At 43.0% G+C, this 19303-nt stretch overlaps 1 protein-coding gene across 1 annotated transcript in view; it reads right to left on the reverse strand.

Annotated features, from left to right (window-relative positions):
• Positions 1-1387, reverse strand: part of LOC122529602 — a 193505-nt gene extending 192118 nt beyond the window's left edge. Inside the window, exon 1 of the mRNA XM_043655886.1 lies at positions 670-1387. Coding sequence (XP_043511821.1) covers positions 670-721 — 52 coding nt within the window. The 5' untranslated portion in view covers positions 722-1387. The remainder of the gene's footprint in view (positions 1-669) is intronic.
• Between the last annotated feature and the right edge of the window lie 17916 nt (positions 1388-19303).

Raw genomic sequence — 19303 nt, forward strand, 5'->3', positions numbered from 1 at the left:
ATGCAAATGAATCGACGCGTAGATCTACTCTCTTCGAAATTTCGCCTCTCCGACACCTGTGCGTGTGCCTCGATGGGAAATGCGTGCTCCCTTGGAGAGCAGTTTCAGTGAATCAATCGGGACAAGAACGAAAGAGTCGCCTCTCGACTCCTTTGCACGCCCCGATTTTAAAAGGAAAGAGCATTTCTTTGCTCTGCCTGGACCAGCGTACATGCTTCCTTTTGTCCGCTCGTCTCGCGCTTCTGGCGTAACGATGAAAAAAGGATTCCCGCGGCAGCAGCACAGGCAAACAGCCGTCACGGGACATATATTCTCTGTTACTTTATTCCCCTACTTTCGCTCCGTTGGAGAAGTCACCAGCTGGCCGATGGTTACGCGAGAAACGACTCGCTGTTCCCTGACTCGCGTCGGCGAAAAACGCCGGACAACGCGCCATGAAACAAAAAGGTAACGACACGCCGTGTGTAACGTACACGACGATGTTTCGTACGTTTCTGACTCCACGCGAGCGGGAGAACCAGCGATCCTTGTCGTTTTGTCACATTACTCGCGTCCCACGCGTCAACTCACATTCACACGCGCATCGCGATTCACGTACATGTTCCGCACATGTCCCGTCTTCCGGGCTTTGGCTCGTCCAAATTCGTCGTGTAAAACGCGACAGCTTACCTGACATCACGAGGAAAGCGAGTGCCGCTCTTAGCCACAGGTGGCGAGTCATCTCGAATCCGCGTTTCTCTCCCTCGAGTTTCTCTCACTGGTCTTTCTCCCTTTCGTTCGCACAATTTTCGGACGCACACCACTCGCGAACCGTGTTTGCGTTTCCCCTTTTTTTTTTCCTCGCGTCGGAGTTACGAAAGCGTGGAGGAAAGCATGGAGGATCTCTCTGGCAGCGTGCAACCGAGAACTGATTTACACCAGTCTCACGAGATAGTCATGGTACTCGGAGCGGGCGTTGAACACGCCACCCCCCCGTTATCCCCGGTACGGAACCGTGGTCTCACCACACCGGTTATCTCCGTGAACGTCGAGACGTCAAACTCACCGTGCGCGGCGTGCTGTGCCGACTGATCGCGAGGCTACACTGGCGGAGAATCGCGGCGGCGGTGGCGACAGCGGCAATTCGAATCGCGGCGAACCGCCAGGACGGCGCGATTCGACGTTTAATTTTTCCTTTTCACGTGGCCCGCGAGACGCGCGAGAACGCAGTAGCGGCGTTCGCGCGTGCAGCGTGAACGCCAACGCGCGACTATACGAAAGAGGATCGATCGATCGATCGATCGGTTATCGATCACCGTGCGCGGAGCAACGCCACGAGCACCAGAGAAGAGATTTTAAGCACTGTTGACAGGGTAATTGCACGTATATCTGCACTGGATTGCGACAGACGAGACTGAGCGTCGCCGCGCGAAGCTGTTCCGCCGCGAGTCGCGCGTGCGCAGACCGCCCTTCCATCCCTTCCGCTGCGCTTCGCCCGAACCATCCGAAAGATCGCGGCTCTCCTTCGCTCTCCCGCCCGTTTCTCTCTCTCTCTCTCTCTCTCTCTCTCTCTCTCTCTCTCTCTCTCTCTCTCTCTCTCTCTCTTTCTCGCGCGCGCACGTTCGTGGCTCGACCATCGCCACTCAGTCCCCGCTGCACGCACACGATCAACGAGTCGCGCCGTGATCTTATTCCACACCTCCTTTCGGAGTGAAACGAGAACGCGAGCGCGCATACTGAGAGGGAGAGAGAGAGAGAGAGAGAGAGAGAGAGAGAGAGAGTCCAAGCCCTCTGGATTCAATTTGCCGACCGAAACTTTTTGTTGAATAAGGTTTGTTACGTATCATCATTCAGTCGCATTAAGGCCATTGTCGAGCCTCTTCCTCTTACTCCAGAGACTTTATCCTTCAGTATATTTCCCAGCGTCCGCGACGGCCAACCGTCCGACGCGACGTTGAATGCTACGCGGTAAACCGCAAACGTACTCCACGATACTTTCTCTCTCTCTCTCTCTCTCTCTCTCTCTCTCTCTCTCTCTCTCTTTCTCTGCTCGTGTGTGCCTCTCTTTTGTCCGTCTCGCATAGGTCGGACCTGTCCGCAGGCGCCAGGGTGTCGAACTGTGTAACAACATATGCCGATCTCTCGCTCGAAGGCGCATCGACAACGCGCGTGTTCTCGCAACTTCGAGAGGAGGATGTGAACATCCAGCTACCGACAGTTAGGAAATCCAAGTGCTCGATGAGTAACGGATTCACGGCTCCCTGTATCCTGTACCCTGGCCGCTCGCCGATTACGTTTATGCACGATTTACGGGTCGCGAGATTTATGACCGAATAAACCAACCCCCCCAAGCCCTGTGTCTCGGCTCTCGCGATGATCCAGCTCGAATATCCGCGCGGGCGGATCTTTACATTTTTCCAGAGGTACTATCGAAAGCGTACCTCACTTGATCTTTGATCCAAGTTTTTCGTTGTCGATGGAAATATTTCAATCACGAATCCTAGTCAGTTGGTTTGAATCGTATTTTGTCAAATGTTAGTACACAATTGAAAAAAGTAATGCACTAAATCGTAGTATATTTTTGTTTTATCTTGGTCAATTTTTTTAATGCATTATGTAGAACATTTGACACGTGTTGTCTGCAAAATTTCTTCACCCTTTCGACACTAACAACAACTACAGTCGTCCATAAAGAATTCTAATTTACAACTTTATTGTTGTAAAATATCCGTCGTAGGTTTATACGTCTATCCCTGTTTTGAAATATTTGAAATATCACGTCAAAAAATTATATCATCGTTTAATTATATATTATTCTGAAATAGTTGGTCCGAATTGTATTATCGAACAATTTTACAAAGTGTCATTACTGTAAAACGTGTTGAGGCACGATCTCTTCCCACCAATTCGTTACATCGCGCGACTTAATTGTTACGCTCCATATCCGGTGAAGTGGCGCTCGCGTCGTAGTCCCGTTCACTGGCAACGTATTCACCATTAAACTGCCCCGTTTATCCAACATGGTGGCCAAAGGACGAAGCATCGAAAATAATAAATGAAATAAAAATCCTCGAGTCTCGACGCAATTTATTATTATCACGCACGATGTGTTCACAGTTTGTCCTCGAATTTCCAGCAAACAATTCCCCGCCGGTTAAATACGCGCGTATTCATTAGGAATATCGCCAAAAAAAGGTCAGCAAGCGCAGTACTCCTGCGAGGGCACATCCGCGATCCCAATTTATCTTTTCCTGGCCCGTTCTTTCGCTCAGCTTTTGTCGCCTTTCTTTCTTCCCCTTTCCGCCCCTTCCTTTTTCGTGTCTCGTGAATCTTGACCCCGGAAGTGCCCCTAGAAGCGGGAAGGGGGTCGGGCAGAGGGTCGAGCAAAAGGCAGCGAGACCCCGCTGAAATATTACGAAGACATCATTCGTTACCTCTGCGTCGTTTATCCGTATCGTCGTTCCGCCTCGAACGTATAAAACTACCCTCCATCCTCATTCGCCGGCGGTTCAAGTCTCTCGGATCTCTGTCCGTCTATGCTTTACCGGCGGTGTTCGGGAGATCGCGCTTTAATGGGACAACCGGACCGAAAGGGCGAAAACAGCGTTGCCCTCGTTTCTTTTTCTCTTTGGCGGGGAACGCGGGGCACCGTGGCGTTAGTTTCAGGAAGGCAGGAAGCAAGCCCGTCTGAATTATCGCACGTTACTTATTTCCTCTTTCCACGTGTCGTTCTTCGCGCTCGCGCATCCCTTTTTCTCTCTCTCTCTCTCTCTCTTTCTCGTTTGTAAGTATTTGCTTATTTACAAAATATCAGATAAGCCTTGGGAGAGATTCAAATATCATTGAAATATCTAAAACTTGTAAAAGGTGAAATAAAGGAGAAAGCTTCAAAAACTACGAATCTTGTTTGACGTTGTGATAAATCTCACTCTTGCGCTCTAAATATTTGCTTTCATTCCTTCCATGCTTTTATAACTTTTATAACTTTGCCTGAACCTTGCACGAGAACTGTGATTATTTAAATCAATTTTATACAAAACCGTACAGCGGCTTGTGCAAGATGAATCGTTATCCTGCACGAATGCGAAATCACGAGTTAGTGCTTCCCTCGATAATTTAAACCAATTATCGCACTTCACACCAACTCTGGTAGTATCCTAACGTTTATTAACGAGACAATAAATATGCACACCCACGTGGAACGTCTAGTAACTCGAAGAAAAATGTGTACGATATCTACGACGGTGCGTATACTCTCGACTAACGTGTAGCTTGTGACTTATGTGAACGCCCACGAGCGTGAACGCGACTCATCGTCAGAGAGAGAGAGAGAGAGAGAGAGAGAGAGAGAGAGCTTGGGATTCGAGCAGAAAGAGGGCGATATGTAAAAAACCGTGGAGGATCGTCTCGCCAGAAGCATTGAACGACGCACCATTACGCACTTCACCGTCCAATTTTTCTCTTTCCACCCTTCATTCCTTTTTTCTCTCTCTCTCTCTCTCTTTCGGTCTTCATATTTCAGCCTGCTTCAAGATACACGACTGTATCCTATTATTTATTGACCCATATATTCATTAGATCATGATTTATCATGTTTCAATGGAAATTACAATTTGTCGTCGTTTGTAGCGAGAACGAACGAAGAAACGGGATTAATACGCAGAGTGAGAGAGTTGGAAAGGAAAATTGCCGAAGAATTACAAAAAGAAAAAAAAAGATACAACAAAACTGTCGCGTCAACGCTGGTAGTGAATTTTAAATTGTTCCAGTACAATTTCAGTATAACGCAACAAGTTACTCACGGCAACAGTGGAATTATACTGTTGAAATTCAAGATCTTTAACGACAAAGATCAATCACACAGGGTTCCAGTTTTGCTCCAATAATTAATCCAGCAGAATAGTTATTGGGAGAAGAAGAAGAGAAAAAAGAATAAAATTAAGAGGAAGACAAAATCGAATTTTATAAAACCTGTTGTCCAGTACAGTTGAAAAGTTTTATTGCGCTTTCGTCAATTTCAACTGACCGAGGTACTCGCAAGGCATCCCTTTCGTTATTTCCACGCGAAATTCACGGAGCAACGATTTTTATGAACGCTCGCGCGCAAGTTTACTGCGCAATTTGTATATTTTTTTCGTGCCGTCGAACCATCGAAACACACGGGCGAAACATTTCAACGGAAATCACGTGCACACATCTGCCTGGATATATTTCCTCTTAACACTTTGCTGACTGTATAGAAGGAGAAAGATAAACACTCTCGGAGCCTCCCTTGCTCGACACAGTGCGCCGACGAGGGTCGGATATTTAAAACGAAGGGGATACAAAAAAAAAAAAAAAGAAGAAACGCTCCAATTGTTACGTAACCGTGAAACATTTGACGACGGAGGACACTTTTTGCCTTGACGTATAGCAAGATGTTACTTAAAAAAATGATAACTCACTGCAAGACGCTTACGAAATATCTTCAGGAAGCTTAATCTTCAGAAAGATAACTGGGTTAACGATGTGTTGTTCTCTGTCACGATGCATTAACGATAGTTTCATTCTCGTGTTTGCCGATTAAGAGCCAGGTAATGTTTCACTCGTATTTTTGGCAAGTATCCCCGATATTTAGAATATATTTTATTTTGCCTCGTACAGTCTGTTTCAAAGGAAGAAAAAATTGTCTTCCGATGAACTTGCTTGACAAACTTTAACGAATCTGTCAGTAGCGATGTAATTGAAATAAATGTTCGTCCGTTCGCGATCGAAGAAGTGGAACTTCATAGAAATTTAACAGTTAACGACAGGATTGTCCGTTTAACATAATGGAGAGTAATTCGCAGTCGTTTCTATGCGTCATGAAATTTATCGTACGCGAATATCACATTCCAATTTAAATAGGAGATCGTGTTCCGCCACGATGCGTTGAAATTTATTTAAAACAAATAGGACGTATCTGTGTGTCTGGCGATTGGAAAAAGATACTTCTCGAAACGGTTACAAAGTGTCAGCCAGTATCCACGGTAAATCTCCAAGGAAATAAGTTCGCTGCTTATACAGAAGGTTACTCAAGTAATTAAACTTTTAAAACAGGGCAGTCTACCGAGGAGAAACGACTACGGTGTACACGAATTTTTTTGCACAGCCGCTCCAGTTTGAATTTCAACTTATCGATCGCGCGATATTTCGATATTTTTGGAAAAGAGAAATTCGAATATCGTTCCCGGAACGGAAAAAAATTTGTAAAAAGTACATAATACCTTCTCGTTGTTGGACTTTTCGTTTCCAAACTTTTCTCAGTCGATCAAGTTGTCTCAGAAAAGAAACAGAGAGAGAAACGTGCGTTGCGCGCGATTTAACAAGATCCGATAGAGAAAGAGAGTAAAAAAAAAAAAGGATTTCTGAAAATGTAATTCCTTTCTCGAACACACCCGCGACGCAAAGATCATTGATCAAAGAACTCACCGAGCGAGCAATCATTGTTTCGAACATTTTAGTCAGGTATCCGAGAGGGAAATTCTCTCGTGGAAACACGCGTCACGTTGGCCGGCCAACGAAATTAATTTACGTGTAGCCGCGTAAAGAATACACGGCGTAGCAACAAAAGCAAGCGAACAGAAATTGCTAAAAAAAAAAGGAAAAAAAAACAAAAAAACAAAAAGAAAGAGAGAAAAAGAGAAACAAATACGATTTCTAAGGGTGTGTGCGCCGCGTGCGTAATATATGTTTTCAGCTTTCATAAACTTAGCTTTGTGCGCGATAATAAATTCATCCAATTAAATTACAGCGCGAACGGCTGCGAAAACAAAGAGAGAAAAGGAAAAGGAAGCGAGCGAGGGGGGGGGGGGGGTTGGAAAAAAAGGGAGAGCAAGGGAGCAGAGAAAAATAGGAAAAACACCGACGGAAACTCAATTTAAATTAAAAGTGGCGAAGAAGACGTGTGCGTCGCGACGACGCGTGATACCACCTCCCTCTCTCCCCCGTTCTTTTTGTCCTTTTTTTTTTTTATCGCCATTGTCGCGTGTATAATATGAGAATATATGCGTATGTTCGTCGACGTTGCACACACAGCCTGCTGCAAAATGCGGGCGGCGGTATCGAACAGTGTGCAGTTCAACACACGCGAATTACTTTCTAACGTTGAACGAGCGGCTCGGGGGTGAAAGGGGAGGAGGAGAAGGGTCTATGGAACTATGGAAAATGCGACAACAGTTTTGAAAGTGGCATTCTCCCTCGATGTACGCAGCTTTATAGATATATACCGGGCGCACGATGCTGGAATAACAAATGCCCGGGCGACTGTTTTCTTTCCACCGGTGTTCCTCTGTACCCGCGCGTTTACGATTTATCGTCATCCGCTTCATCCCGAAAATTGTTTCGGCAAGCTTTTAAAGCCTGTCTTGTTCCCCGTCGGCGCGCTACGTCAAAGCGGAGTGACTTCATTTCCTTTTCTCAATGACGAGAGTCCCCCGCGTGCCACACCTTTTGCCCGTATCTCGCCGAATGAAGCGTAAAATGTTTTGTAACGAGGTAAAGTTTATGGATGTACCAGGCCGTTCGTCGACGATTGTGCGTCCGATTGGAAAGTCGAATCGCGTAGTGTGATGAATTATCGAAGAGACGAGTCGGAGATTATAGGAGAAAATTTGTTTCGAAGAGAAATGTGGCATTGTAAATAGGAGAACAACGAGTTTTACTTTGTCAACTTGTTAGCCAAGATTCCTGTTCTTTCGATTGATCTTGATTTCTTCATTTAGAAATATCCCCCAGTATTGTATTTTACTCTTTGTCCATTTGTCTTCATGAATTTTTACCTCCGTAATGGCGAAACTTTTAAATCTGTTATTAAAATGCATTAATACGATACGCTCCATTAAGCACCTTTGTATTATTGCTTTCGCGATAATCAACACTTTTACTCGATAAAGTCGATGCTTTGTTCAATTGATTCCGTTCATTTCAGTATTATGAAAGATACATTCTGGACACGAGTAAATTTTTTAAAACAGTTTTCAGAGTGGACTTTTCCTTCATTAGCAAAACATGTTTTTTTATTCGCTGACAGAACGTTCTTATCGTGCTTTTTAAGGGCTAATACGCTCTTCCATGCGAAAGAGAAGCATGCGGAATTTTAGAATAGAACAAAGTACAGAAAAGAATACAAAAAGAGTGAAACACGTAAGTACAGATTCGATGTGCATATTCTTTTGATTTATTTTTTAAAAAGAAGGGAACTAAACACGGTGAAGTATGACGAAATTAAATTTAATTCGGATTAACCAAAACCAAGAGTAAAAATTTCATTTTCCACTTTTTGCTACAGTGACATGATGAAAGAGGTTCGCTTGTCTCGCTTAGATAAAAAAAAAAATGATGCAGCAATAATTTGTGAAAACACTTTGAAGAATTTTGCTTGTATTTCGAAGACTCTTGTAAATTCGTCAATTAGTTCTCCTATTGTTATGTTAATCACGTTGGTCATACGTTCGTGAATGCTATTGTGTAATATTAACAGTCTCGCTCCAAGGACTTAATCCACGTAATTATCGGCTTTTATTTAAAGCACAAATGAATTTCTAATTAATCTTGCTGCCTGAGAAGCTAACGAGCTAATCTAACCAATTCAAAAAAATGATTAGCTCTCAATGAGAAGCAATTGAAGATTCTTAATTTTATAAATTAAATAAAATTTCTTCTTTTAAATAAAATACACCAATTAAAATTAAATTTTTACTCTACAAATTGCGTAAAAATTACAAAAATGTAGTAAATACTTCGAGTTCCTCAAATTTTTTAAAATTGTGCTTCAGTGACAAAAAATATAAATCCCTTTCCCTTAAGAAAGAAAAACAAAAAAAAAAAAAAAAAGAACGGAATTCGACGATTAAAAAGAAAAAAAGTTGCCAGCGAAATATCATCTTAACGCAACGTTAAAAGTTTCTAAAATATTCCGAAAAAATATTCGCAATATAATTTCACGCCCGATTCAACGGATCAGTCACCGTTACGTTTAATATAATATCGCGATCAACCGATAATCATTTTTCAAGCAGAAAATATGACCGTCTGATAATACCGAAAATATTCGGGAGGGAAACTCTCTCTCTTTCTCTCTCTCTTCTCCATCAGCATTCGTGCGTTTTTCACCGGCGTCAGTCCGTGTTTCTTCGGTAGACCGGTAAACGTTCGCGCTTTATCCAGCCAGTCCAGTACGAAAATGCGACTGAACCGCACTCGCCTGGCAATAAAGCATCTCCTGTCCAAAGTGTCAGTGGTATACGAGTCGAAATATATACAATTCGCTCCCATCGCCTCTCTTTCTCTCTCTCTCTCTCTCTCTCTCTCTCTCTTCCGACGAGCTTTTCTCGTTTCTTTCCGTATACGTGGAGCAGAGCTACGCGGATGGCAGTGATTAATCGTGTAAGGGTCGGTATTCCCAGCACACAACGAGCGACGTGTTGCTCCGTACGTATACTCGGAAAAAACCGCTTCAAACGACCCTCTCTCCTTCACTCCCTTCGTTCCACCTTATTTCAACTTCTCCCCCCCCCTCTCTCTCTCTCTCTCTCTCTCTCTCTCTCTCTCTCTCCTTGGTCGCTGCTTGTCTCCGTCTTGCTCATTATTTCCCTTGTCGATTTTTTTTTTCTCCATCGGTTTGTTTGTTCACTTTGGCTTCCCTCCCTTCCTTATTCCCTTCCTTCCTTCCATTTCCTTCCTGACGTTTCTTCCATCGAACAAAAAAAAAAAAGAAAAAAAAAAAGAAAAAAGAAAAAGAAAAAGGAAAGGGAAAAATGATTGGAATAAGAAAAGATTCTAATTTCAGAAATTGTTTCGGTGAATCGTCGCCGGTGAATAGCAGGTGATCAAATATACAAGTTCCAATTTAGAATTGTGTGGTATAAGAGTCAATGTTTACTCGCGGAGCTCGAGCGTTCCAGCGTCCCTCTTCGCCGCAATTGCATCCCCTTTGTCCTGTCGTACCTTGAGCAAATCGTTTTGCAAATAGTTCTAATTATTTCGCGCCGCTCGTTTACAGTTTCTTTCGTTCTCTCGTCCATTCTCTCGTCCCTCCGACACGTGTCGCTGGTAAATTACGTAGGAAGGGATAGTGGTCCCTCTTCGAACGTTCTCGAAAGTTTTCTTTCCGTAATTTAATTCAAGTAATTTAAATCTTATCAGTTAACTGGATTTCGCGCGCGACGCGAAATCCGCTGCAGATTTTCATTCGTTTCATCCAAATTAACGTGGAGTATCGAAGAACTGATCCACGTGAAATAAATGTCATCGCAAACAAAAAATACAAAGTCTAGAATCCCGAGTTGTAAAGTTTCAATTTACAAAATATCGAAATATCGAAGCATACAATGTTTACAGAATTGGTTCCACTCACGTTTCGTGTCTCTCTAGTTATTCCAGAAAGCTGTAAAATTGGATAAAAAAAAATCCGCGGCAGAGTGGCGAGGCGAAGGATCGTCGCACGCTGAAATCGGTTTTACGCAGAATGGGACGTCTGGGATGGTTGTTCCGCGAAAAATGTTCGCCGTTAAATGACGACGGCTGCGACGGTTTTCCAGCCGGTCGGCGAAAATCCACCGGCGTGTATTTTAATTTTCTGTACCGCACGGATGATAATGGATAACGCGGTCTCCAGGGCAGGCCAGCGTAGATAAGGGAAAACGCGCGCGCGCACGAGAAAGAGAGAGAGAGAGAGAGAGAGAGAGAGAGAGAGAAGAGGATGGAAAAGCGGCGGAAAAATATGCATATTCACCGGGGACTTGGCAATTGCCATCTTCGCGAGGCTGCGAGCGGAAAAAGCTCGTTACAAAATCGACCGGTTGTCGCGCACCGGCTAGAAGGAAAAACCGGCCCGGGAGAGGATAATTAGTGCCTTTGCGAAAACACCCAGGGATACTCGGTTGAGTACGTTCAACTTCCACGAAACCCTCCACTTTGCCTAATTGCGTCCTTAAATCATCAAGCCATTACGCTATTGCCGTCTCTTACGGCCTGTAGATCAATGCCCCCCCGCAGTACATATAACGTAAGAAGAAGCAATGGCGACAGCAGCAGCGGCAGCGGCAGCACAGCTTATAACTGGGATAACGAATCCCATCGTTCTGTGAGTTTACTCGAAATTGTCTCTCGGCTGCCGCCGGTAAACTCATTGTTAGGCGCCTATTGTAGGCGACCAAGTACCCACGTCCATCCTTTCCCTGCCTTTCGCTCGAACGAACTGTGCAAACTTTCGCGTTTCCTTTCGAGGAGGTAGACATAGGGGACACAATCTCCTTGGACTGTAAACACAGCCACGGGGTTGGCTGGCGGTTCCGTGCCGCACGGTAAATAGGCTCTCCACGTGCATAATATCACCTGGAAAGTCGATCGAATTATACGGCGTCGAGTGATACCGCGGTCGAGCCGGGAACTTTCCTAAATTCCAGTCTATATTCAAAGGTTAAGGCGGTCGCCCTGCACCTACTGATAACTCGCGTGCACCGTGGCTACGCGAAATCTGTAATCTTTCGTCTTTCGTTTCATTTTTTTTCTTTTTCTTTCTTTTTTTTTTTGTGTGTGGGTGTGTGTGTGTGTGTGTGCGGAAATGGAAACAAGTTTTCATTGGATGGTAAGTTTTGCAAAGAGCGTGGCGGAAGGCTGATTAAAGGGTAAAGCGCGGAAGCTCCGACCTGAGAAGTCGATAATGTATAAGGTATAGGAAAAGTGCGCACGTCAGCGGAAACAAGGTAGTTTCTCACGTATAAAGAAGGTGATCAAGGGGTAATTAACTTAATACGCCGTTACCAGGGATCCTAGTTTGGAGTTTCGTTCAACGCTGATGTTAATCTGGACTCGTTTCTCGCGCGTCGATTATCGTTTCAAAAGTTTAGTTTTCCAAAAGAAAACAATTATCAAACGGTTGTAACTTTCATCCGCGCGAACTCTCGGTACAAAGATGATAACGCAGAGAGGAAATATATTTTTCATCTGAGAGATTCGTTGCGGCATTTACAAAATCTTCCTCCATGGAAGTCGTCGCCAAAAATTATCTAACGTTACGAAACGAAACTCTGGCCGGACATCTTTCACGATTCAGAGCAGAGAGAAGAACACCATTTTTCTCGAAATTTCATTCTCAATCGTACGAGATACGATATTTCCAGCATCCAACAGCGTCGTTTCACGGCCAGAAGCAGTGGCTGCATTTAAATAACTGATATTCAAACGACGAAGGTTCCCGCTCTATTACGATTCCATAAACTCTGTGAACACGCATTACATATGCGTAGCGGGCTCTGAAAGACATCGTTTAGATCAGGAAAGGTGATCCGATCACGTTCGTTCATCCCTACCCGTGTACCTATTTGCTTTTCTATATAGAGAAAAGGACGAGGGTCAATAGAGTTTCTCCCAAAGGATTTCTTGCGTGCACGCGAGAGAGAGAAACAGAGAGAGAGAGAGAGAGAGAGAGAGTTTATCGCCTCTTCCTCGTCTTTCCCACTTCTGGACCAGCGAGATTAACGAGTGTTTCGAGGTAGCATCGAGGGGGCTTGGCCTCACTTGCTTTCTTTCAAGACATTCCGCGGCGGCAGAACGGCGTCGGCTACCGCGGCGCCGAGCTGATAAAGTCGTTCAAAGATGCACATTCTGTATGGCATTAACTACCGCGCTCTATGTACTCGGCGATCTCTTTAAATGTCAGAGCCCGAGATATTTTTCTGAGAGCTTGTACAACCAGTGTCGGTAAACACTGCCGCGAGACAGCCATTTGACAGCTATTTCTCGTTTTCGAAACGTGACACCCTTTACCGCTGTTGCGTTTTTTTTTTTTTTTTTTTTATAACAATAGATAAGATATTGACAATAACGATGATCTGTATTTTTTTTTTCTTTTTTTTTTTTGAAGGATTGTGGCCGAATCTTTGCAAATATCTCACAAGTGCTTGAAACTTAATGTTTTAAGCAATATATCGATTAACCTAGTAACGATAACGTCGTTACATTATCAGAATTTTGCAACATTATTTCCTCTCTAGATTCGTGGTTCCCAACGTGAAGCTCACTCCCCACAGGGCAACAATTTGATTTTTTAAGGGGGCAATTAGAGGACGAGTTATTAACAACGAATTTTTTGCATTTCGTTAATTTAACTTTCGAATTTCTTTCTTTCATGGATGTCACGTTCTTTGGAAGTTTGTTTAGATCAAGTTAATGGCCTTTTAGGCTTCCTCCATGTTAAAAATTCACTTTTTGAATTATATGTCACAGGGATGGGGCATGAGGATTTTAAAGATTCTTTTTCCCAAAAAAAGGAACCACTGTTCTAGATGAAACAAATTCTCTCGTACGTTTTTCTGGTTGTAGTATACGCTATAAACTTTAATTAAAATGCCTTGTGCTGAATTATATAACGTTTTTTCGAAATGGAGCTCTGCGCAAGTGTTTGAGAGTGTTGCCACGGCTTCCAATGTTTAAAATAATAATCACATCGAGAATTGTATGGACGACGAGTATTTTCATTCAAAGTCATTCTCCACGAAAATAGTCCGAGCTAGATAATGACTAATTCATCCTGCACATGTATTTAACATACAATCGTTGTTTAAAGTTATGAGACGCACGATTTATTTTCAGAAGTTAGTCAGAAGTTTGAGTAGCCTTGTAAGAAGTTTTGTATCTTCCTTTTTCTAAATGTGAATAATCGTGACCGTCTATTTAACAATCCCGCTACGCGCATGATGATGTTTACATGCGAGACAAGTTCTCGATCTTTTTGCCAGTTGTAATAAGAAACGATGTTGGAAATAATTCAGGAACTTATCACGATCTTTGCACAATGTTTATTGTACATTAACTTTCTTTTAATACATGCATTCTGCTGCTACTATCCACGCTTTTTATTTGCAAAAAGTTTGTAGCTATGACAGCTGTGTACATGTACCACTACATTTGCAAAAAAAAGATATGATCTTGGAAAGCAGCTCTCTTTCAACCATTCAGTTTTTTCCACCAACACTTTTTTATGATTAGAACCAGAAAAGAGGTACAACATGGCCCAGTTGCATGAAACTGCTCTCTGTACATCTATCTCATTTTATACGCGTACACGTATATGCACATTGCACGTAAGATCTTAATGCCAATGAATGAAGTATTCCTTGACAGAGATCTTCGTGTTCACGTATGTATATATATATATATATATATATATATATATATATATGTGTGTAAATAGACGTATTAACATATTCATAATTTATTCCGTATAATTTTTAATATTATAACGAATCATACAGAATATTATGGGGACATCACGCAGAAATTGAAAATTGATTGACTAAATTTTATTGAGAGGAATTACGTCGAAACTAGCTAATTTTATCTGACATGTTCGTTGCGCAAATTACTCGAATAAATTATACTTAAATAGTCGGCCATCTGCACGATCAAATTAAAACGCTAATATATTAATATACATACGTACACTCGTCTATCCAATCACATGCGAATTAGGAACCTATAATATATCCATGCGTACAGATATCGAAACGCATGACTAATCCTACGTTAAGCAAACAAATTCTTAATTCATGAGTCTGCGAGCGCCATGATACAAATTTGAAACTGTAAACTCCATCAATTCACGATTAACGTTTCTACTGCGAAGCACGTGCAACAACAGTCTTTTTTTATTCTCTATCAGCACGAAATTTTATATCAAACAAATCTACTCCAATCTACTCCAACTGCAATACCTGACGTATAAAAAAATATTTTCAGAAATACATCAAATCGAAATTCTTTTTTATCAAGTGTATCGTTCTAACAAAAAAAAAAAAAAAAAAAGAGAAAAATATTTTCAGAAGTACGTTTTTCTACACGCTTGATTAACTATGGATTTCTAATCGTCGCGGACTAATTATTAACGTGAAAGTCGTTCGTTCGCCTCGTAGTCACGCGAATTTACACACTCATTAGCAATCGCACGTTAAAAACAGCGCATAAAGACTCTACTGAGGAATACCATCTCCCTAATCGCGGAGCGTCTATGCGTCTTGTTGTTGATTATGTTTCAAAGGGGGAGCTTCATGCCACGAGCAGCTAAACGAGAAAGTGATCCGAGAAAAAGGTACGGACGATTTATAACGCGTACGCGGTTCAACCATTCCTCGCGCAATGGCTCGATGGCTCGATGGCTCGATGGCTCGCGAGAGTTTGACCTCGTCGTTAGTATTCTATCACCGCGTTTGCCAGGGGCACATGGTTATTCATAGAAATTGTTATGCCTGTTTTCATTTAATACAGTTCGAAGCGTCTACGGCCGGCAGAAGAATTAAGCAATTCGAAGGATAATCACGTTCGAGCCGTGCTTCGCCATTGATTTAAAAGCGTTTCGCGCGTGTAAACGGCGAAAATTCACGTCGACCCGGTGAATCTCGTTTATTCATTTCGCGTTATTGCGGGGGAAAAAAAGGGAAACACGACGCTTCGTCTAAAATCTATGGGTAATGCGTTAATAATAATTTTCACGTTCGTTCGCGAGGGAGGTGCCCCGGTGATCGTAGTTTTTTTTGACCGTGATCCGAACTCTACGAGTAAATAAATCGTTTGCGGGCTGGCGGCAAAACGAAATAACACGGAAATATGTATACAAAAACACGCGATTACCGAAGCTGCGTCGCGTTGCAACAGATTAACTCTCTCCCGACAGTTGAGCGCAACAACTTTAAAGTAACGTTTCGCGAAATGATTATTTATAATTCGCTTTAAGAACTCTAATTTAAACTTGACAGTCTCCTCTCGAGCATTGGGTAATATAATTTTCTTGCTCAAAACTTCGCCGCTGCACGAGCACCGCCATTGTACGGCGGAATGTTCAGAAGCGCATTTTCAAACAGTCTCTTAATTCGTAATTTTTCTTTTTTCTTTTTAAATTCTCCAAAAGAGAGAGAAAAAAAAACAGGAGCACAAATCGGACGGAAGTGGCTAATTTGTCAGTAAAAACCGGAGATTCAACGTGAAGGTACATACATATATATTGGTATTGAATTAGAGAACGAATAAACGATAATTGAGTTTCCCCAGGAATTTTACAGTTTTACAGCCGGCGGAAAAGACCGTGGCCGATCTTCTCGGATCGAATATTTCCTTTATCTTTTTCAATTTATCAGAGAGACAAATCTACCTCGTGAACATCGGTGGAAGGTGTTCCCTGTGTGGTACGTTCGACGTCGACGATGGGCCGATAGGAGATTTTGATTATCCGGACGTTAACGGGGGCGAGACGTGGCCGAAAACGGAAACGTCGACATACGTCCGGCGAGCGGAGAAATTATCCGTTTCCTCTTTGCTCATTTTCGCTTTTCACTGTCGCGTAAATTGCGCCCGCGATAAAAATCAGGGAGGCCGCCCTTAGGACTCGTCGAGGTTGTCGAGTCTCTCTCCCTTAGCGCATGTTCGCTCGTGGAGCTAGCTACCAGCCAGATCTTGTTCACGAGATATCGAAAGAAAACGCACTTTCGATAAGGAGCTACCGATCGCTGTTCGACGATCTCTACGTCGACGCGTCTTTCTCGTTGCTGCTCATTCCACTCTCTGTCACTCTCTGTCTCTCTCTCTCTCTCTCTTTCTTTCTCTCACTCTCTTTTTCCGAGTCTCCTTTCGCTTTTTTTTCCCACTCTCTCTCCACTCTCTGCCCTCTCTGTGTGTATTTTCCGGGAGCGAGTTTCGCGAGAATGAATGGACACTTTATCCAACGTTGAATCTGAAACACGCCGTTCGGAAAGCTTTGCTCACACGGGCCCGGATAATTTCTCCAGTTATCGCGATGCTCCGCCGGGGCTTTTACAAAAACGGTTACTCGACGATGGAGATAAAGAGAAGGCACACGGTGGAAAAAAAGGAGGAGGACAGGAGGGGTGAGCGGAGAGAGAGAGAGAGAGAGAGAGAGAGAGGAAAAAAAAGGAACGCTCGGTGGCTCTTTTCGACGGTGAAAACAGTCCGCACACAGGCCGGCGGCAGCATGAAAACCACGCTGGCACAACCTACTCGTTAACGTAGGAATTGACTTTCAATTACCAGTATTTCGAAAGAGATAAAACATTTCCGGGCTGCAACTTTCCATACCGTATTGTCAACCATACAAAAATTCGCCCGCTCCCCTCCGCCCCCTCCACACCCAGCCAAGCTCTCGCCGCTGCCCCGTTATCGTTCAATTTTCTGCTCGACGGCAATACAAACTCGGTTCAAAGCGCATCGAACTTTATCCCGCCTCTGACCACGCCACGGAGAAATTTCGTTCTCCGCTCTGCGGACCGCGTGAATCTATATAAACCACTCGTAGAAAACAGTGTCAAGAGCGTATCAGGATTAGGGGACAAAACTGGGCTATCTATCTATTCCAATTTCGCTGTACACGTTCTTTAAGTCGATTTTCTTTTCCCACGTCGAGGATTAATTAACAGATTCAAGTGTCACTTAAGCACGTTGCGCTGGCAGCTGACTGCGGACCGTAACGAGTGACCGAACCGTATACAATAATTCGTCGCTTTCTTTTGCAACTCGTCGGTATGATGTCACTGGATAGAAATTATTGAGATTATTCATAAATTTATTATTTGTTTTGCCTATTTTGTTTTACTTAAATAAGTTGTTTCGCTTAAAACTGAGAAAATATTACAATTTTGGAGCAAAGAATTCTCGTGGCACGTCATTCCAACGCAAGAGGTTAAATAATCGATTCGTCGATGAAATTCGTTGTTCAGTTAAATTTATAAATCAATCGCATTAACAAGGCAATTTATAATCTTAACCTTTGTTATATCATTCTGTCATTACATTTACTTTATCCTTCAGTCTGAAATTTTTATTCGTCAATCGTTTCAGCCTCTGGAATAACGTCAACACAAAATTAACGTGCCAATTTCTGACGCACAATTTCTTCTTACGCGTCGAAATCTCGATCGCACTTGTTGAATGCGAATGAAAATCTTGAAAACAGGCAGGCTTCGAATAAGTGGAAACACTTTCGAGGAATTCTTCTCGCCAAAGTCCGAGAAGGTATGGGACAGGGAAGTCGTCGCGTCACTCGAACGACCGAGTCTGAAACTGAAAGTGTGCTTCAACCAGCCAAACGCGATGTTCTTTATTAATCAACAAGTGTCTCTTTGTTCTGCAGACTCGCCACAACGAGCGTGTCATTATCGTGAAATCTCGGCTTCCTTGTCGCTCACTCTAGTCAGATTCCAGTGAACTAACTCGCGCACAGTTTCGAAGACGTCCTTTAAGGAAAGAAAAAACTCGGTGCAAGAAGATGCTTCGCGCTTATGTATTGTTAATTACGTTACTTACCCCAGGAGTTGTTGTAATGTCGAATATAAATTGTTAATAAAGCAGCGTGTAGGTTAGCTACTTTGGGGTGATAATTGAGAGTAGACTACGGTAAGATTAGTTGGCAAAGTTACGCTTGGACTTTTTGCTAGACTTAGACTTACAATAATACCCTTGTAAATTTGTCACGTACGTTTGTACGTTTGTCATTTTTGCGCGATGAAATTCACGTCATTGGCAAAATTTTGCAAGTTGTCTCGAACACGCTGGTGAATTTTCCTACAGAACAAGCTTTAGTTTTAGTTTCAACTCTCGCGCGATATTCCAACATTATGAAAGGAAACTTCTTTCTGTAAACATTACAACTCTCCGATTCACTCTCGACATCGGCGACTTATTGCGCGAGAGATTTTTTATTTAAGCGAAACGAACGTACGTTTTGTAGAAAACGAAAAGCTTCGCTTGCAATTGGGTACAATGACGAATCAGCGGAATAACTATTACTTTGCTGTTTCTTCCATTTGTGATTCGTACACCAAATTGCAAACAGTCAATTAAAAATCAAAAGTCGTTTGAAAATCTTTGTCGAGGGTTCACGGACACGTCGTTGGCCTAATCTACGAAACATTTAGAAAATGAATCGGAAGAACAGAGCGATACAGCAACAGAGCCAGCCAGAAATTAACTTCCACGCCGGCGGAATTAAATGGAAGCTTTTATATGGATGGTGTTTTAGTGCATTCTCGTGTTAAGGCCGGCTCTGCCAGCGAAATATGCGTACACACAGACGTTAATTGTTTACGTTAGGCGTACGAGCAGAAGTGGCGGAGAAGCATCGCCGTTAAAGTTGTTTCAAAAGGAAACGTTTCGTACATTTATCACCAGACGACGACGAAAAGAGAGAAAGAAAAGAAAGGAGGAAAAAAGGGAGAAGAAAGGAATTCCACGCGAGGTAATTAAAACGCAACGACGTTCTACGAGGATGCATTTATTTTCACGAACAATCTTTCCACTA

This window comes from Frieseomelitta varia, unplaced genomic scaffold, assembly GCF_011392965.1.
Source record: "Frieseomelitta varia isolate USP_RPSP 00005682 unplaced genomic scaffold, Fvar_1.2 scaffold_298, whole genome shotgun sequence".
Lineage (NCBI taxonomy): Eukaryota > Metazoa > Arthropoda > Insecta > Hymenoptera > Apidae > Frieseomelitta > Frieseomelitta varia.